At 34.0% G+C, this 16,631-nt stretch overlaps 1 protein-coding gene across 1 annotated transcript; it reads left to right on the forward strand.

Annotated features, from left to right (window-relative positions):
- The first annotated feature begins 10,269 nt into the window (after positions 1-10,269).
- LOC112765583 (serine/threonine-protein kinase SAPK2) lies at positions 10,270-13,366 on the forward strand. The gene is made up of 9 exons (XM_025811477.3): positions 10,270-10,744; positions 10,866-10,940; positions 11,212-11,313; positions 11,442-11,495; positions 11,580-11,672; positions 11,750-11,842; positions 11,929-12,033; positions 12,145-12,243; positions 12,785-13,366. Exons 1-9 carry the CDS (start codon positions 10,625-10,627, stop codon positions 13,073-13,075), a joined length of 1,032 nt encoding a protein of 343 aa, XP_025667262.1. The 5' UTR covers positions 10,270-10,624; the 3' UTR covers positions 13,076-13,366.
- Positions 13,367-16,631: the final 3,265 nt, after the last annotated feature.

The following is a 16,631-nucleotide window of genomic DNA, read 5'->3' on the forward strand; positions in this document are numbered from 1 at the left end:
GAATAAATGTGAGAAAAGTTGATAAAATTCCCTAAATTCAATACAAGATAAACCACAAATTTGGGGTTTATCAAACCTCCCCACACTTAAACTAAGCATGTCCTCATGCTTAACCAAGAAAGACAAGAAAAGGGGTAATGAACATTTATTCAATGCAAATAAACTATATGCACCTATCTACATGCACGCAACTAAATGCGAAAGGATTCTACCTACTTGGTTTAAAGTAAATCAATTCTCCAAGAACGTATATGAACATGTAGGGCTAAGTAGTATGATTATTCATGAATCCCACCAATTCAAATATCAAAATGAAGTTCAAGTAGACTTGCAAGAAAAAATCTCATGAAAGCCGGGAACAAGGAGTTGAGCATCGAACCCTCATCGGAAGTGTATCCGCTCTAGTCGCTCTAGTGTATAGGGTTGATTCGCTCAATTCTCTTCTAATCATGCTTTCCAAGATTTGTTTTTCATCTAACAATCAACAATTATTCAATGCATGTATACATTTTTCATGAGGACTTATTCATAGGTTGTAATGGGGCAAGGGTCAAGGCAAGGATATATATATATATATGGCCAAGTGAGCTTGAAATTTGAATCTTTAATTAACCTAAACTCTCACCCAACACACATAACAACCTATACAATTCTAATACATCACCTAGCTACCCATGATTCCCACTTTTCTCCATATACTCAAGCATTCTCTTCAATTCAAATTCCATATGCATTGTTATTATTACTTTACTTTGGGGCATTTTTGTCCTCTTTTTATTGCTTTTCTTTTTCTCTTTTTCTTTTTCTTTTATATATATTTTTTCTTTTTCATTCTTTTTCTTTCTTTATCATTTTTTTTCACTAAAGTATATACAAACGTATCAATGCATATGGTTTTACATATTTAATGCATGAGTATGTACCCAATTCCTAATATCTTCAATAAAAAATACAAAACACACTTTTACCTCAACCAATGTTCCCAAGTTTCCCATACCCAAATGATACATGCCCTCACTAGCCTAAGCTAATCAAAGATCCAAATTAAGGATACTTATTGTTTTTCACTTAAGGGTAGTGATGTGCTACATTAAAGAACAAAAAGGGTTTAGCATAGGCTCAAAATTGGCTAACAAAGGTGGATAAAAGGGTAAGGATATTTGGGTAAGTGAGCTATTGAAATAATGGTATCAATCATATAAATGCATTCATATACAAAATAATGGACATATAGAATCAAACAAATCAAGGATTGCAATCATAGAGAGAGAACAATGCACACAAGAATGGAAATAAGTGGTTATATGATGTAATCATACAATTAGGCTCAAATCTCACATGTTTATGTGTTCTTAGCTCAAAAATCATGTTCTAAAATAAATTCTTCAAGCAAGTTCAACAAATTTTTTTTCAAATTGGTAGGGTGCCCTAAAACAGTTTTCTTGGAAGAGAAATCATCACTTCAACCAAGTAGTCCTAACATAAAAAGAAGTGGTAAAATATGTACAAACTCTAACCAACATGCAACTTATCATGCAATGCAACAACTATCTAACAAAGAAGATTAAGAATTGGTGTTGAAAAAGGAAGTGGTTACCCACGGAGATCGGTCCTCGACCTCCCCACACTTGAAGATTGCACCGTCCTCGATACATACAAAGAAGAGCAAGGTAGATGGGTTGCTACAACTGATGAGCTCCTTCAAAAGATTGTGCGGAGGGATTTTTTGTTGTCCCATTTAGAATATTTTTCTTTCCCTTCTTGGTGGCCAGCCTAAAAGGAGAGAAAAAGAAAGAAAATTAAGCCCACAACAAAAGATATTAAAGCACATAGAACATAGGCGGGGGCTAATGCCAAATAAGAGTAAGGTTCTCCCCTAACATGATAGCTACAACATGTGAGTGAGAAAGCAATGTAAGTAAAGGGCATATCAACTAATACTTGATGCAAGAGTAAAATCAAAGTATGAAGAGCACTCAGAAGCATCAAGTTCAAGCAAGAATTGACACAAACAAGATTAGTGATAAGTATGAGAGTATTTGGTCCCATCCTAACTCAATGATAATGGGGTACAAAAATAAAGAATAATGAGTTAGGAAGGACTAAAGCACTAATCTTGTGTGTGGAACAAATATCACAATTAATGCTAAACAAGTCACAAAGCACCAAAATAATGCAAGAAATTCTCAACAATCGAGTAGGAGAATTCAACACCAATATTAAAATAAGAAACTTAGAAAAAAAAGAACAAGCTATAAAATTAAAATACAATGAATGAAAATAAGCAAATGTAATAAACAAACGAAAATGAAAGATGAGAAAAATAAGAAGTGAAAATTTAAAAAGAGGGAGAAGAAGAAGTAAAGAGAAGTAAGAAAGAAATGATGAGAAAGGTGAGAAGAGAAGACAAGAAAGGGAAGAAAAGAAATGGGAGAAGGGAAGAGAGAAGAAGAAAGGTAGAAAGAAAGAAGAAGGAAAGAACAAGGAGAGAAGAGAGAAAGAAGAAGAAAGGAACAAAACAAAAACAGGGCAGCTGAGGCGCGAAGGCGACGCGCACGCGGCAAAAAGCAGAAAGGGGATGCGACGCGTAAGCGTCGACCACGCGTACACATGGAACGCAGAAAAGAGAGGTGACGTGTACGCATCATCCATGCGTACGCGTGGAGCTAAATTGTGCTATTAGCACAAACGCAGCACCACTCCAGCGCAACTCTCTAGTTTTTGTACCAGGAGTCCCACATCAGCTTTTCGACGCGTACGCGTCGCTCACGCTCACGCGTGGGTGTGCGACAAAGACCAATGACGCAAATGCGTCGCCCACGCTCATGCGTGGGGCGACCCTTTTTTTTATAGAAGCATAAAATAGAAACAGGACACTCTCCTAACCTATAAACATTCTGAAGCAACCAAAATTCAAATTTAACCAAAAACTTTTTGGTTTTTGAAAAAAAATTCAAAGACAAAAAACCAAAACTTGCACTTCAAGCAAAATGCAATTCAAAACAACTATCCTAATCAAAACATGAATTTAACAAGAAATCTATCAATCAAAGCAATATGTACAAGGGTATAGAAAATAAGAAAAACTACCTACAATGGCAACTCAATTCATCCATTGATTATATCTACAAGAGAATGGAAAGAGTTTACTATGGTAGGGTGTCTCCCAACTAGCACTTTTATTTATTGTCCTTAAGTTGGACAATTGAGAGACTCATTGTCAAGGTGGTTTATGCTTGTACTCATCCTTGAACTCCCAAGGATGCTTGGTCCTCAAATAGTTGTCAGAATTTCCAACCGAATTCACCAAGTTTGGATGAAATTATTCACAAGATATGAGCTCCCAAAGTTGGTCTTCATGTTGTGATCCGGGATCCCATATCTTATTTTCACACCCATCTTCAAGTTGATAAAGACAATTCCATTTGGGTGGTAAGCACATAGAATTCTCACTTGGGCACCAAATTATCCTCCTAGACCCATCCATTTGAGCACTAGTCCAACCTTTGCATCTAATCCTTGAAGCTTCAACCATAATGAGCCTAGATTTACAACGTCAACCACTAAACATCATTCTCTTACGCTTCATTCCACAAAGCATCCTAAGTTGGTCATCCGTTTCAAGCAAGCCAAATTCGAGTGGGGTAATAAAGCTAAGAGTTATGAGTTTTACCCACTCAAATGAAGGATTGGATGGTGACTTAGGTAGAGAAGTTTCCAATGATCTTGACAAGGTGAATTCAACTCCCGTCCATCCTCTTCTAGGGGCTTCCACCACTTGAAAAGGTTCTTCGAGCCCTACCTCTTGCCAAGCTTCCTCAAGTTCAAGTTCTTCCTCACCAATTTCTTCAAACTCTTCCCCATCACTCAAATCATAAATAGGAGGTTGATTGAAATCTACCTCAACATCAATTCCAAGTTCAATGGGGAAGAGTCCATTAAGTTCAAGAGGATCATATGTTGATGCGTAATCATCATAGATAGGAAGACTTGTTGCTTGCACCATTTCTTCCAATTTGTCAATCACATTGTGTCTTGGAGTTGTGCACTATCCTCCTTAACATCATTTTCAAACTCCATGGAAGAAGGCTCTTCAACTTGAGATTCCTCTTTGCACTCAACATCTCCTAAATCTTCAACCACTTCTTTCGTTTCAATTGTCTCTACCTCCTCCTCTTCTTGCAATTCTTGCATTAACTCATTCCCTTCACCTTGAAGCTTCAAATTCACTCCCTCGTTACACTCCTCAACTAATCTTCCACATTCAACATTGGGAGTGTCTAGGTTACATGAGCTTAGGTAGGAGGCCATGTTGTCAATGGCTTCCGCCATGGTGGCAACCATAACTTCTAGCTTCTTTAGCTCCTTTTGCCTCTCCTCTTGCCTTTGGATATAAGAGCTAATTTTTCTTCGTTTTTCTAGCATGAAGGCATGGAGAGCTTCATCCATTGAAGGAGGTGGTAGAAGAGAGGATTCATTGTTTGGAGGAAAAGTGTCATAGTTGGAAGGTGGTTCAAATTGGTGAAAGTCTTGAGGTGGTGTATAAGAAAATAGTGGTTCTTGGGAGTATTGGTGTTGGAATGATGGTGGCTCTAGGTATGGTTCATATGGTGGTTGGTATAGTGGATATGGGTTAGAGTCATACGCAGGTGAATGGTGGTATGAGGCTTGTGAGTATGATGGTTGAGGGCTATATTGTGGAGGGGATTTATAGGCATAGGGTGGTGGATGTTGATAATCACAAGAGCGTCCACGATAGCTATTTGATTGGTATGCATCTTGGAATGGCTCTTGCTCATAGCACATTTGGGAAGGTTGTTGCCAAGAAGGGTGATCAAATCCTTGAGGCTCCTCCCATCTTTGATTGTTCCATCCTTGATGCATGTTGTCATTGTAATTTCTATCTCGTACAATATAGTTAGAACCAAACTCATAGCCAAAGTGATGAGAATTCATAGTGATAAGAGAAAACAAAGATAACAACTAATAAGAAATAAAGAAAACAAACTCCTAACTACTAGCAAACCAAGAAATAACCAAAAGAGGAATATTCACAATAGCCCATAATACAACACCATTGTAATTCCCCGACAACAGTGTCAAAAATTTGATAGTGAGAATTATCGTTGGTCTAGAAATTCCTCAATAGAAATAGAATTTCTTCGTTGTAAGCATAGTTCCAAACCAACTAATAATTCTCAATCAAATTTTAATATTGGTTGTCACATGTACAAACCCCAATGAAAATTAACCGAAGTATTCAAACCTCAGGTCGTTTCACAAGGAATTACAATAAAGTAGTCAATTATTGGCTATAAAGGGGCAAAGGGGGGTTTAATTTGATGATTCGACAAAAAAAGTAAATAATAAGAAAGTAAATGATAATTAACTAACAAAGGAAAGGAAAAGAACTCTTGGTTAAGGCATGAAAATTGAGATCACCCATCCTTGTCTACAAATCATGTATTGATAATTATGAGGGACCAACCCATTTAGTCTACTTCTATGCTTGAAGTACGTACAATGTCTACCTCAACGATTGAAGTACATCAAATAGGCTTGATCAACATCAATCCATAAGTCCTAACCTAGCTACTAATTGACTTAGTAGTAGGTTAGTATCAATGGTTATCAAATTGACCACTAGGGGTTCTCAAATCACCAATTCAATAAGACCCAATGACTCAAGGTCACTCAATTCCCTTAGCCTAGGCCAAGAGTAAAGAAAACTACTCAAAAACTAATGAAAACATTTTATCAAACACCTAGAGTGAAATAAAAGTAAACATCACAAATGGCAAGAATTAATGAAAGCTATAACTAACAAAAGCAAGAAATCAATAATAGCAAGTGAGATAAACATCAAGAGACATAGAAATATAAAATTACATTAAAAGAAAATTAGAATAACAAGAGTGCATAAACATAAACATAAAAGAGAGTAAAATAAGAAATTAACAAGAGAAGTGGATAAACTAAAATGCTAGAACAAATAAAAGTAAAGGAAAACTAAAATGAAACAAGATTGAAATATAGATCTAAAAGGAAATTGAAATAAGAACCCTAAAATATAGAGAGAGGAGAGAGCCCCTCTCTCTTTAGAATTCTACCCTAAAACATGATGAAAACTCTACTATGATTGCCCCCTCATTCCCTTGCAATCGTTGGGTTCAAAAGCATCAGAAATGAGTTGAATTTGGGCCTCCTTGAGCTCAGAAATCGCTCCCAACGTTTTGCCTTTAGTGAAGTCACGTCCAGCTTGTCACGCATACGCATGGGTCACGCGTGCGCGTATTGCATTGCAAAATTCCTCTTCACGCGTGCGCGTCGCTGGCGAATCTCCTTCTCACGCGTACGCGTGGGTGACGCGTGCGCGTGGCCTTGAGTTTAGCAAATCCTCATTTCTTCATGAATTTTTCATTTTTGCATACTTTTTTTTCATTCCTTCAACCCAATCTTTGTCTTCTAATCCTGAAATCACTTAACAAACATATCAAGATATCGAATGGAATTAAAGTAAATTAAAATTAGCAATTTAAAGGTCTAAAAATATATTTTTACTTTTAAGCATAAATTAAGAGAAATTCACAAAATCATACTATTTTATTGAATAAATATAAAAAAAGTTAATAAAATTCCCTAAATTCAATACAAGATAAACCATAAAATTGAATTTATCAAAATAAAAGAAAGAAATGAAAGACGTTGCTTATATACTAATGCATACATATATATAACATTCACTTATTAAATATATAAGCTTATTTTTTTTTTGGTGACAAATATATAAGCTTATTAATCATTGATCATTATCACCACCGAATTATTCAAAACAAAAGGGAGAAGAAAGTGTTAACGTGGCTTGCATGTATTCATATATATACGTATATACATGACACTCATCCTTCTATTTATTAATTATCATTAGCATCCTTAGTTCATTTGGTTTCTTTCATCACCAAAACAAAAATTAAGGAAGAAAGGAAAGAAAAAGTGACCGAGGGTGAGGAAGAGAAACCGTGGAACCTCCGAGCTTCCAACTCTGATTTTTTGCTATTCATAACTCTAATAAAAAATTTAATTCGATAAAAGTGTTTGTATCCTCCTTCTTTAATTTACATATTGACATCAATTTTATTTAGTAGAAGTTGATGGTGACGTAGCTTCCCTTCTCCTTAAGTTCGGCCAACTGAAGTTCTAGAACAAAAATTAACTTTTTAACCGTTTATTTTATATAATAAATATACACCATTTACTGAATTTCGAAAAGGAATCTCCACCGTTTAAATTTATCAACAACAAAAATCGTCGATATTATAAATATTAAAATAGACGACTCATCCGTCAATTTTAAAGAAAAGATAAGGTCGTCAAAATAATAGACGACCTGGTCGTCGATTTTAATATTTTATTTCAAATAATATTTTTTATTTTATCGACGATGAGTCGTGGATAAATATTGATAGAAAATATAGTTGTCAATTTTTAGCGTTGATAGTTACACTATTCCTTTTATATATATATATATATATTCAATTACAAAATATAAATATTTTCAATTTTTTTTATTTTTGGCCTATAATGCATATTGTATAAGACTCTTACTATTTCACTATTTGATCCATTTATAAAACATGTTATATACGACTCTTATTACTAATATTTTATATTTTAATCTCTTTTACTAATTATTGAAAATTCTTTTAAGGAAGTTTAAATTTGGCACAACAACTCCTTACTAGATATACTTAAATATATTATGATTATAAAATTAATTTATAATTTTATATTATATTTTTAGTGTTTTTTTTTTAATTCATTTTTTAACTTTTTTAATTATGTGCAAACGATAAAAACAACAAATAAAGATAGCGTTAATAGTTAAATTAGTCCCTAAAAAATAAAACATTCTTTAAATTCGTCCCTGAAAGATTTTTTCAATCAAATTAGTCCTTTAAAGATTACGAATTAATTATATCTTCCTTCAGTTACTCCACTTACAATTTTTGTCAACGATTGATGATGTGAAATCTTAACTGATAGCATACATGACACATAACATGTTCAATTAGACATCGACTAAATATGTTTACGAAAATCTATCAATTTAGTCACTAGGTCATATTAGAAATAAGATTTTTATAATTGAAAAAAATGACTATATTAATAAATTTTCATAAACATATTTGATCAGTATCCAATTAGACATATATATATATCAATTAACGTTTTACAACATCAATCTTTCAAAAAAATTATTAATAGAGTGATTAGATGACAAATATGATTAATTCACAAATTTTGAGGGACTAATTTGATTGAAAAATTTTCAGGATAAATTTGAAGAATGTGTTATCTTTCAAGGATTAATTTGACTATTAACTCAATAAAGATATAAATTTATACCATTGTATATAATAAAAAAATTGTCTTTTTTAAAAATAAATAAATTCAAATTCTTGAAACAATAAACTATAATCCAATTTGCATTACATTTTAGTTGATTAATTATATAGAACTATATACAAATTATCAAATAAATATTTTATAAAATAATTTTAATATAAAATACTTTAAATTTAATATTATTTTATATATTATCTAATCAATCTCTAAAAAATATTAGAATATATTATATAGTATAATAATTAATTTATCTCTCTACATAGAACGGAGATTTCATTCTAATTTTCATCGATATATATACTTATTGCTTATGATCATTTGGAAAGGGGTCCTGGGTTAAATCATGGTAAAAATGTGCTATTCTTAGGCTGTGTGTGGTTCAAGTATTACTTTGTTACAAAGATTCTATTTCCATGGAAATCAAAGATACCCAACGGAAAGGTGGGAATTGAAATGATGGTATTTTGATTCCCTGGAATCAAACTTGCTTAGGAATAACTTTTCAAACTTTGAACCAAACATGAGAATATGATATTTCCATCTTAAAATTTCTAGGAATTATTTATAATTCCTCCAACCACGCACCCTTAGAGACATTCTAAATATGGTTTGCAGTTGTATTGATAATTCATCACTAGGTAGGTATGCAAATATCTATTCTTCTGTTAAGTATATCTACTGATGTCATGTTATATTGATGGACATACAATCTAGGGTCAAAAAATTAGCTTTAAGTCGTAACAGCAGTTAATTTACATGTCTTAAGTCTTGTCATTGCTATTTCTTTTTTTATTTTATTTTATTTATTTTATCTCATGCCATAACATAGATGGTTGCATACATAAATTAGCATAATTGCTTTCTTAATAGGCTAATTTTTTTGTTATGAAAGTAGAAGTGGTAATATACTTTTATCTCATTGTAATTTTTGGTATTTTTTAAAACGGTAGAAAATACATAAATCGGAGTGTACCTCAAATTTTTTAATTTTTTTACCATAAATCGGAAGATTTGGTATCTCTAGAAATTGGACGGTCCGATTTCTGTATCTCTAATAAATCGTATAGTCCGATTTCTAATTCTCTAGTTAAACGATTGCACATTTGAGTATAACACCCCAATAATCCACATTTTAAAAAAATACCACTACCACTCCAATATTAAAAATAAAAAGTTTTCCTTAATATAACCTGACCGAAGTAGTAAGATCAGAAACTTTTTCGGTTGATTTTATTTCTAGGAGGAAATCGCAGATGAAAATTACGTCGTGCTTCTTTTTTTTTATTTTGTTTTGTATATTTCTATTTTTCTGAGTAGATTCTTAGATGTTTTCTCTAAAACTTGATGTGTAACTGAGTTTTGGCATATTTCAAAAAGATCACTTGAAAAGACAAACCAAAGCGATATTTTTCGTTGAGTTTGGGAGTATGTTTAGCAATAAAACTTTCCTTTTAGAAGTTTTATCCTTGCATTCACCGTGTCTATACTGCATAATTGTTGGTATAGAAACCATGGCATTATTATTAAAATCAAAGACGAAAATTTACCATTATGACATCACTTAAATAAAAAAACCATTATGGGTCATCTGCTCATGCATGTTTCACAGAATAGCATTAACGAAACCACGAATACATTTTCTGGTTTAGATTATAAAAAGAAAAAAAAAGATTAAATTGGTGCAATTATACTTATTTGTGGCAAGGAATAAACTATTTCACTGAAGACGTTACTGTTCTAGTGACGAAAAATAAACATAAAACTAACAAGGTATACTTATTTTAATTTAAAGAATTAAATTAAAGCAATTGAGATCGGTGCAACTTGCAATGTAAATATCAAAATGAGCACTTGTGTGCCTATAAGCTATACCTCTCTTTTGTTACCAACTGTTCTTTGCATTATCTATCTCTGTACTTTCTTGTCCTCATGTCAGCAAAATTCCACACGCGTCACTCTCTAAATTTCCTCAATGCTAACTGGCTCTTCATTTTCACTTTTCCTTTTTCTCTTATTTGCCACTTTTCTTTCTATTTTATCAACAATAGAGGCAAGAGAGTACATAAGAGAGTCGGAGTCTACATAAAAACAAAATTGCTAGCGTCTATGCGAAGTTTCAACACTCTTTGAGAAGTTTCACAAATAAAAACCCCAACCTTCACTTTTTTGTTAGCAAATAAGAAACCACTTCTTCTTTTGTGTAGTTTGCCGGTAAGACATGGAGCGCTACGAGATTATCAAAGATATTGGTACTGGGAACTTTGCTGTCGCCAAGTTGTTGAGAGACAAATTTACTAATGAGTTTTTTGCTGTTAAGTTCATTGAAAGAGGCTACAAGGTCTAATTCATCTTTTTTATTTTTATTTATTTATTGGGGTATAGGTATATTTTTGTGTGTTGTGTGGGTTATTATTTTTATTCAACATGGAATTGATAAGTCTCTGTTGTTGCCGCTGCAGATTGATGAGCATGTCCAGAGGGAGATCATGAATCACAGGTCCCTAAAGCATCCCAATATTGTTAGATTCAAAGAGGTTAGTGAAACTTTTAGTACTAAACTACTAATGAGTAAAGGGTATATCTTATTTAAACTATTAATCAGATTGGCAACTTGGCAATGGAAAACTTGTTTCTATGATTTGGATATGAATAAGAATTTGATTATTTAAGTGGATAACTTGCCTTATGCCTTCTAGTTCTTGTAAAATTGTCTCTGGTATTTTTGCTTTTAGACTCTTCTACTTGTATGAATTTCATATAAATCACAGACTAGTTCTTTATGTGCTTTGATGACTCTACTTGCAGGTCCTTTTGACTCCAACACATCTAGCTATAGTAATGGAGTATGCTGCTGGAGGAGAACTCTTCGAGAGGATATGCAATTTCGGTAAATTTTGCGAGGATGAGGTAACATAGAAATGGAGATGTCCTTTGAATAGTTTGATTTAGAATGTATCCTGTTAAAGTTGTATGTATAATAGTTCATACAGAAATTTCAGCATTCTTAATCCTTGAGTCTTGTTATTTTTCAACAGGCGAGATTTTTCTTTCAGCAATTGATATCAGGAGTTAGTTATTGTCATTCGATGGTACAAAACTAAACCAATATTTTAGCAAGAATTATGTACCCTTGCAATGGACATGTATTTTTAATTGAAGGAATGTTTATGCAGCAAATCTGTCATAGAGATCTGAAACTCGAAAACACACTTCTAGACGGAAGCACTGCACCGCGAGTCAAAATTTGTGACTTTGGTTATTCAAAGGTAGTGAGGTTATCAAGAACTATTGCTTTAAATGTTGGCACCTTTGTATTAATTTGTTTTAAGTCTTTTCTATGTAGTCATCCGTATTGCATTCACAACCGAAGTCTACAGTAGGAACTCCAGCTTACATCGCACCTGAGGTCCTGACAAGGAAAGAATATGATGGAAAGGTGAAAACCCAGTTCTTCCTTTCGTTGTTGCCTATCTTATTTGTTATTTTAGTTTGTTGACTAAATATTTTCAAGGGAAATTATAGATTGCAGATGTTTGGTCTTGTGGAGTCACCTTATATGTGATGTTATTTGGAACTTATCCTTTTGAAGATCCTGCGGATCCTAGAAATTTCAAGAAAACTATTGGGGTAAGTGATAACTGCATACTCATCACCAAGCAAAATGAAGTGTAGAAATAAGGGTTGATTGTATTGTTATATATTATCTGATATGGGGTGTCAATTGGATATTCTCTGCAGAGGATAGTCGGTGTCCAGTATACAATCCCTGATTGTGAATTAGTTTCCTTGGAATGTAGAGATCTTCTATCAAAAATCTTTGTGGCGAATCCTGAACAGGTATTTGGTTTGATGGTTAACAAATAATTATTGTTTTCATTGCCTGGACATTCTTATACGCTACAAAATTTAATTGCTTAACAACCCAGCACGCCTTATTAAATTCCTCATCATACTTTCTCCATTCCATATTGATAAGTTTTTTAAATTCTCTAGTACATTCATAAATTAGAATTTGCATCCTCAAAAGTTTGAATTTCCAGTTGATGATAAAATGTGATCTCTTATCTTTGAATTTTCTTTTTATATTTTTTTTATCCCACCTATAAAATAAATGGTGAAAGATCACACTTTATCCTCTAAAGTGAAATCTAAAATTGAGAGGATCCGAATAACATAAATTAGTGTATTGTGATGCAATTTGTATGTATCTAGATACATCGATTTATGTTTATACTAAAAAAGTAAGGACAACTTATCAATATAGAATGAAGGTCATATTTATTTTTTCAAGTAAGTCTAGAGTTCTTACTTTCTCTAACCAATGCATATTATTGGTTTTATGAATATTTGGTTTGCATGTTGTGGGAGCATTTTGCAGAGAATAACAATATCGGAAATAAAAAACCATCCATGGTTTTTAATGAACTTGCCATTAGAGCTAATGGAAGGTGGAAGCTGTCTAAGCAGCGATGTGAATGTTCCATCGCAGAGTGTCGAGGAAGTACTTTCCATTCTACAAGAGGCAAGAAAGCCTCCTAATGTTCCCATGGTTGGTGACAGCCATGTCACTGAAGGCAGCATGGACCTCGACGATCTATTGGATGCAGACGCAGATGCAGATCTTGATGATTTAGAAACAAGCGGTGAATTTGTGTGCCCTCCTCTTTGAGTGTATATATAGATGAGGAAGCTATGAGTTTTTGTTTTGCTCTGAATAGTGTGTCCTCTTTCTCGCTTGGTGTGTTGAATTTCCTTGCTGGTTAAGTTTCTTAAGTTAAGATGAGTTGCTCCATTTGTATGTATGGTTCTTAGTTATGACTTTCAAAAGGGTTTTCAACTTTTCATTCGCAAGTAGTGTTAACATGGTCAAGTTTTAGGAACTTCCACATCTAAGTACTGTTTTCCATGAAATGTAAATCACATGAACTTTATATATAAAGCAGGAGAATATTATGATGTAGAACAAGTTGTGTCAGGTTCCCCATTTTGTGTGTAGGAATATGAGTCGGTGGAACAAAACTAATGTGTAGTGCGTGAGAGAGAATATGATAAAATTTAGAAACTTCCAGATACAAGTACTGTTTTACCTGAAATGTAACATCGCATGAACTTTGTGAAAAACTAGCAAATAAAGCCAGAAGGCAGAGTTTTATGAGTGCGGTGATTATATAATTTTTGTAATATTTAAAAGTATTATTAAAATTAATTTATATTTTTTTAGTTTTATTTGTAAATTCAAAAATATTATCAAATAAAAAAAATTATTTTAATTTTAATAATACGTAAAAATATTGTTAATATTGCATAACTATTATAATTATCGTAACAATAGACATTAAAGTACGAACTAAAATAAAGAGTTAATTTAAGGGTTTGGTGTAAAACTCGATTAATTAATAAAGACTTAATTTATAAATTAAAATTTATTCTAGAAAATAAAAAATGTGATTTTTATGGTTTAATATGATAGAGAAAATTAAAACGAGATTTTTTGACACTAATTTTAAAAAATTTGGCCGAATATTCGACTGAATAGGCCAAACCGGATGAACCGGATCCAAACCGAGCCCGTAGGCCCCACCCACTCACTTAATTAAATGAACTCAACTTATTTCTCTCTCCCATTTCATGCAATTCACGCTGCTGCCCCAATTCCCAAACTCAAACTCTCATTCAATCTTCAATCCTTGATAACTTTTGATCCGGAGCTCTGATTGCCGCACCGTTTACGGTCACGCGACTTTGTTGCCGAGCTCTACAAAGCCCACAACTTTATTCAAGAGGTAAGTCATGAATCTCTTCCAATTTTTTCAGCTTTGATTTCGAAATTATTGGGTTAAAGTGTTGAGATTTTAGACTCTTTGATGTTATAGGATCCAATTAGCTTGAAGGGGAAGCTCAATCTTGCCTCTTTGATCCTTGGGTATGGTAAGATCCTTAACCCTAAGTGAAGCACTTAAGATTTTGTCATTAGTGATTGAGTTGATATGTGTGGGTGTATGTTTTGTGTATTAGGATATGTATGTATGAATGTCGGAGCTTGATTGAGGTCTTGGTAAGCTTGGAGTGGGCTTGTGGTGCTGAAAAATCTGGTTGAAGGGTGTTGGATATTTGAGAGCTTGTGAAATAGTGATATTGGAAGTGTTCCGGGTTGAGCGGGGAATCAGCCAAGGAATGGTTTCGGTTTCTTGTATCTAAAATGTACTGTAATGTGAAAACTTAGGCTAGTGACCCATAGGATAGGATTGGATTAAATTGGTTGTTGAAATTATTGAATCATGATGTATGATGATTTAATGTGGTTGATGTATGATGTATGATGAATTTGGATGAGTAATATTGTTGATGTTGTTAAATAATGTTGATTATTGATATTGAGAAGGAATGAGGTTAATGTTGAAGATTGATAGTGATAGAATGAATTTTGATGAGTTTGTTGGATAAGATGGGGTTTAGTGTGAAATCATGGATAATTGAGTATGAGAATCTGATGATATGAGTGGTGAAATATGAAACATATGGTAAGAGCTGATGTGAGTTGAAGTTGGTGTGGTTTAGGTTTGGTTTTGGTTGAAAATTTTGGTAGGTTGAGATCTTTGTTGTTTTTGGTAAAATTGGATTTTTGATGAATTTCAAAAGATCATATCTTGAACTACAGTCTCCGAAACTCAACAAATTTTATATCAAATTGAAGATAATTTGAAGAGCTTTAAATCGGTAAAATTTTGTAAAAATATGAATTTTGTAGAGAGAGATATGATCGTTGAAAGTTTGGGGCAAAAATCTGAATTCTGTGATGTTGCAGAATTTGGAATTTCTGGTATGTGTGCACACGCACACAACTGTGCGCGCGCTCTGGATAGTGGCTGAGTTTTAACTTGTGCGTACGCACAGCCTTGTGCCCACGCACACCCCGTGTGTTTTGGAAAACGTGCATATGCACACTCTCGTGTGCACGCACACACAGGGGAAGGCTTACTGTTGGGAGCGCTAGCACAGCCCTGTGTGCACACACAACCAACAAAATTTTGCGAGATGTGCGTACGCACAACCTTGTGTGCATGCACACGCTAGGAAGTGCGTTCTATTGGGGGCATTCGAACGATCTGTGCGTGCACTCAACAATGAAAATTTTACTTTCTGTGCATACGTACAGTCTTGGGCGCATGCACACTTTCTGAAAATCCTCCTGGACATGCTCACGCACACCCCTGTGCGTACGCACACTGTCCTGTTTTCTTATAAGAACCTTGTTTTTAAATGTTCCATCTTCCCAGCAAACTTGTAATCTTACGTGACCCTATTTTAAGGAAATATGACTTTTGTGTCTTTAAAATAGAATTTCAAACTTCTAAGCCTCTATTTTCATCTGTTTAGTCCAAAGTCCTTATAGTATGCCTAGTAATGAGAGGAAGCTAGGAAGGGTGGTAGCTTGAGAATGAAGTAAGGGGAGAGTTAATTATGAATTGTGATTAATGAAGATTGTATGAGTTGCTAGGGTGATGGTGGAAGTGCGGTGTATGCCGTGAGCCGATGGGCTGTATTTGATAATGATTTATGGCTGGTTATGGATTATATTATGAGTTGGATGGTTATGATAAATATTGATTTATGGCTGATAATGGAAATATGAATTTGGATGATTGTTTTATCATGAGTCCTCTTTCTCGAAAGTGCGACCCCAGAGAGATGAAGGAAAGTGAGGATCCCTTTCCTTGTTCCAGCGAGATGGTGGGAGGCTAGGATCTCCTCCTTAGTTCCTCCTGGACATATGAGAACGTACTTCTTGGGTGGACGCAAGGGTGTGGTTTCGCCCCACTTGCTCTAGGTTGGTTAGTATAGAGGCTCCACGGGTGGACGCAAGGGTTGTGGTTTCGCCCCACTTGCCCCGGGTTATGATGAGTGATGTATGAAAAGTGAAATTATACGATGTATAATTGATGATATGGTCATAATGAATGATTATGCAATGGTATAAATAAATGTGAATTGATTACTGAGATACAAGTTTCCCTAGATGAAAGCAGTGACTAGCCACCACGTGCTCTAGGTCAAGACTCGATATTCTACTGGCCCTATGTCGTAAGTGTGGCCAGACACTGTGAAAGTTCCAGATGAGTTCGCCCCCATGGATAAACACCAATGTGGGTGTTTTATGATTATGATTATGATTATGATTATGTTTATGAGTGTGAATAACTCGAGTTGGGGATGCGCGATAGAGG

This window comes from Arachis hypogaea, chromosome 17 (assembly GCF_003086295.3).
Source record: "Arachis hypogaea cultivar Tifrunner chromosome 17, arahy.Tifrunner.gnm2.J5K5, whole genome shotgun sequence".
NCBI lineage: Eukaryota > Viridiplantae > Streptophyta > Magnoliopsida > Fabales > Fabaceae > Arachis > Arachis hypogaea.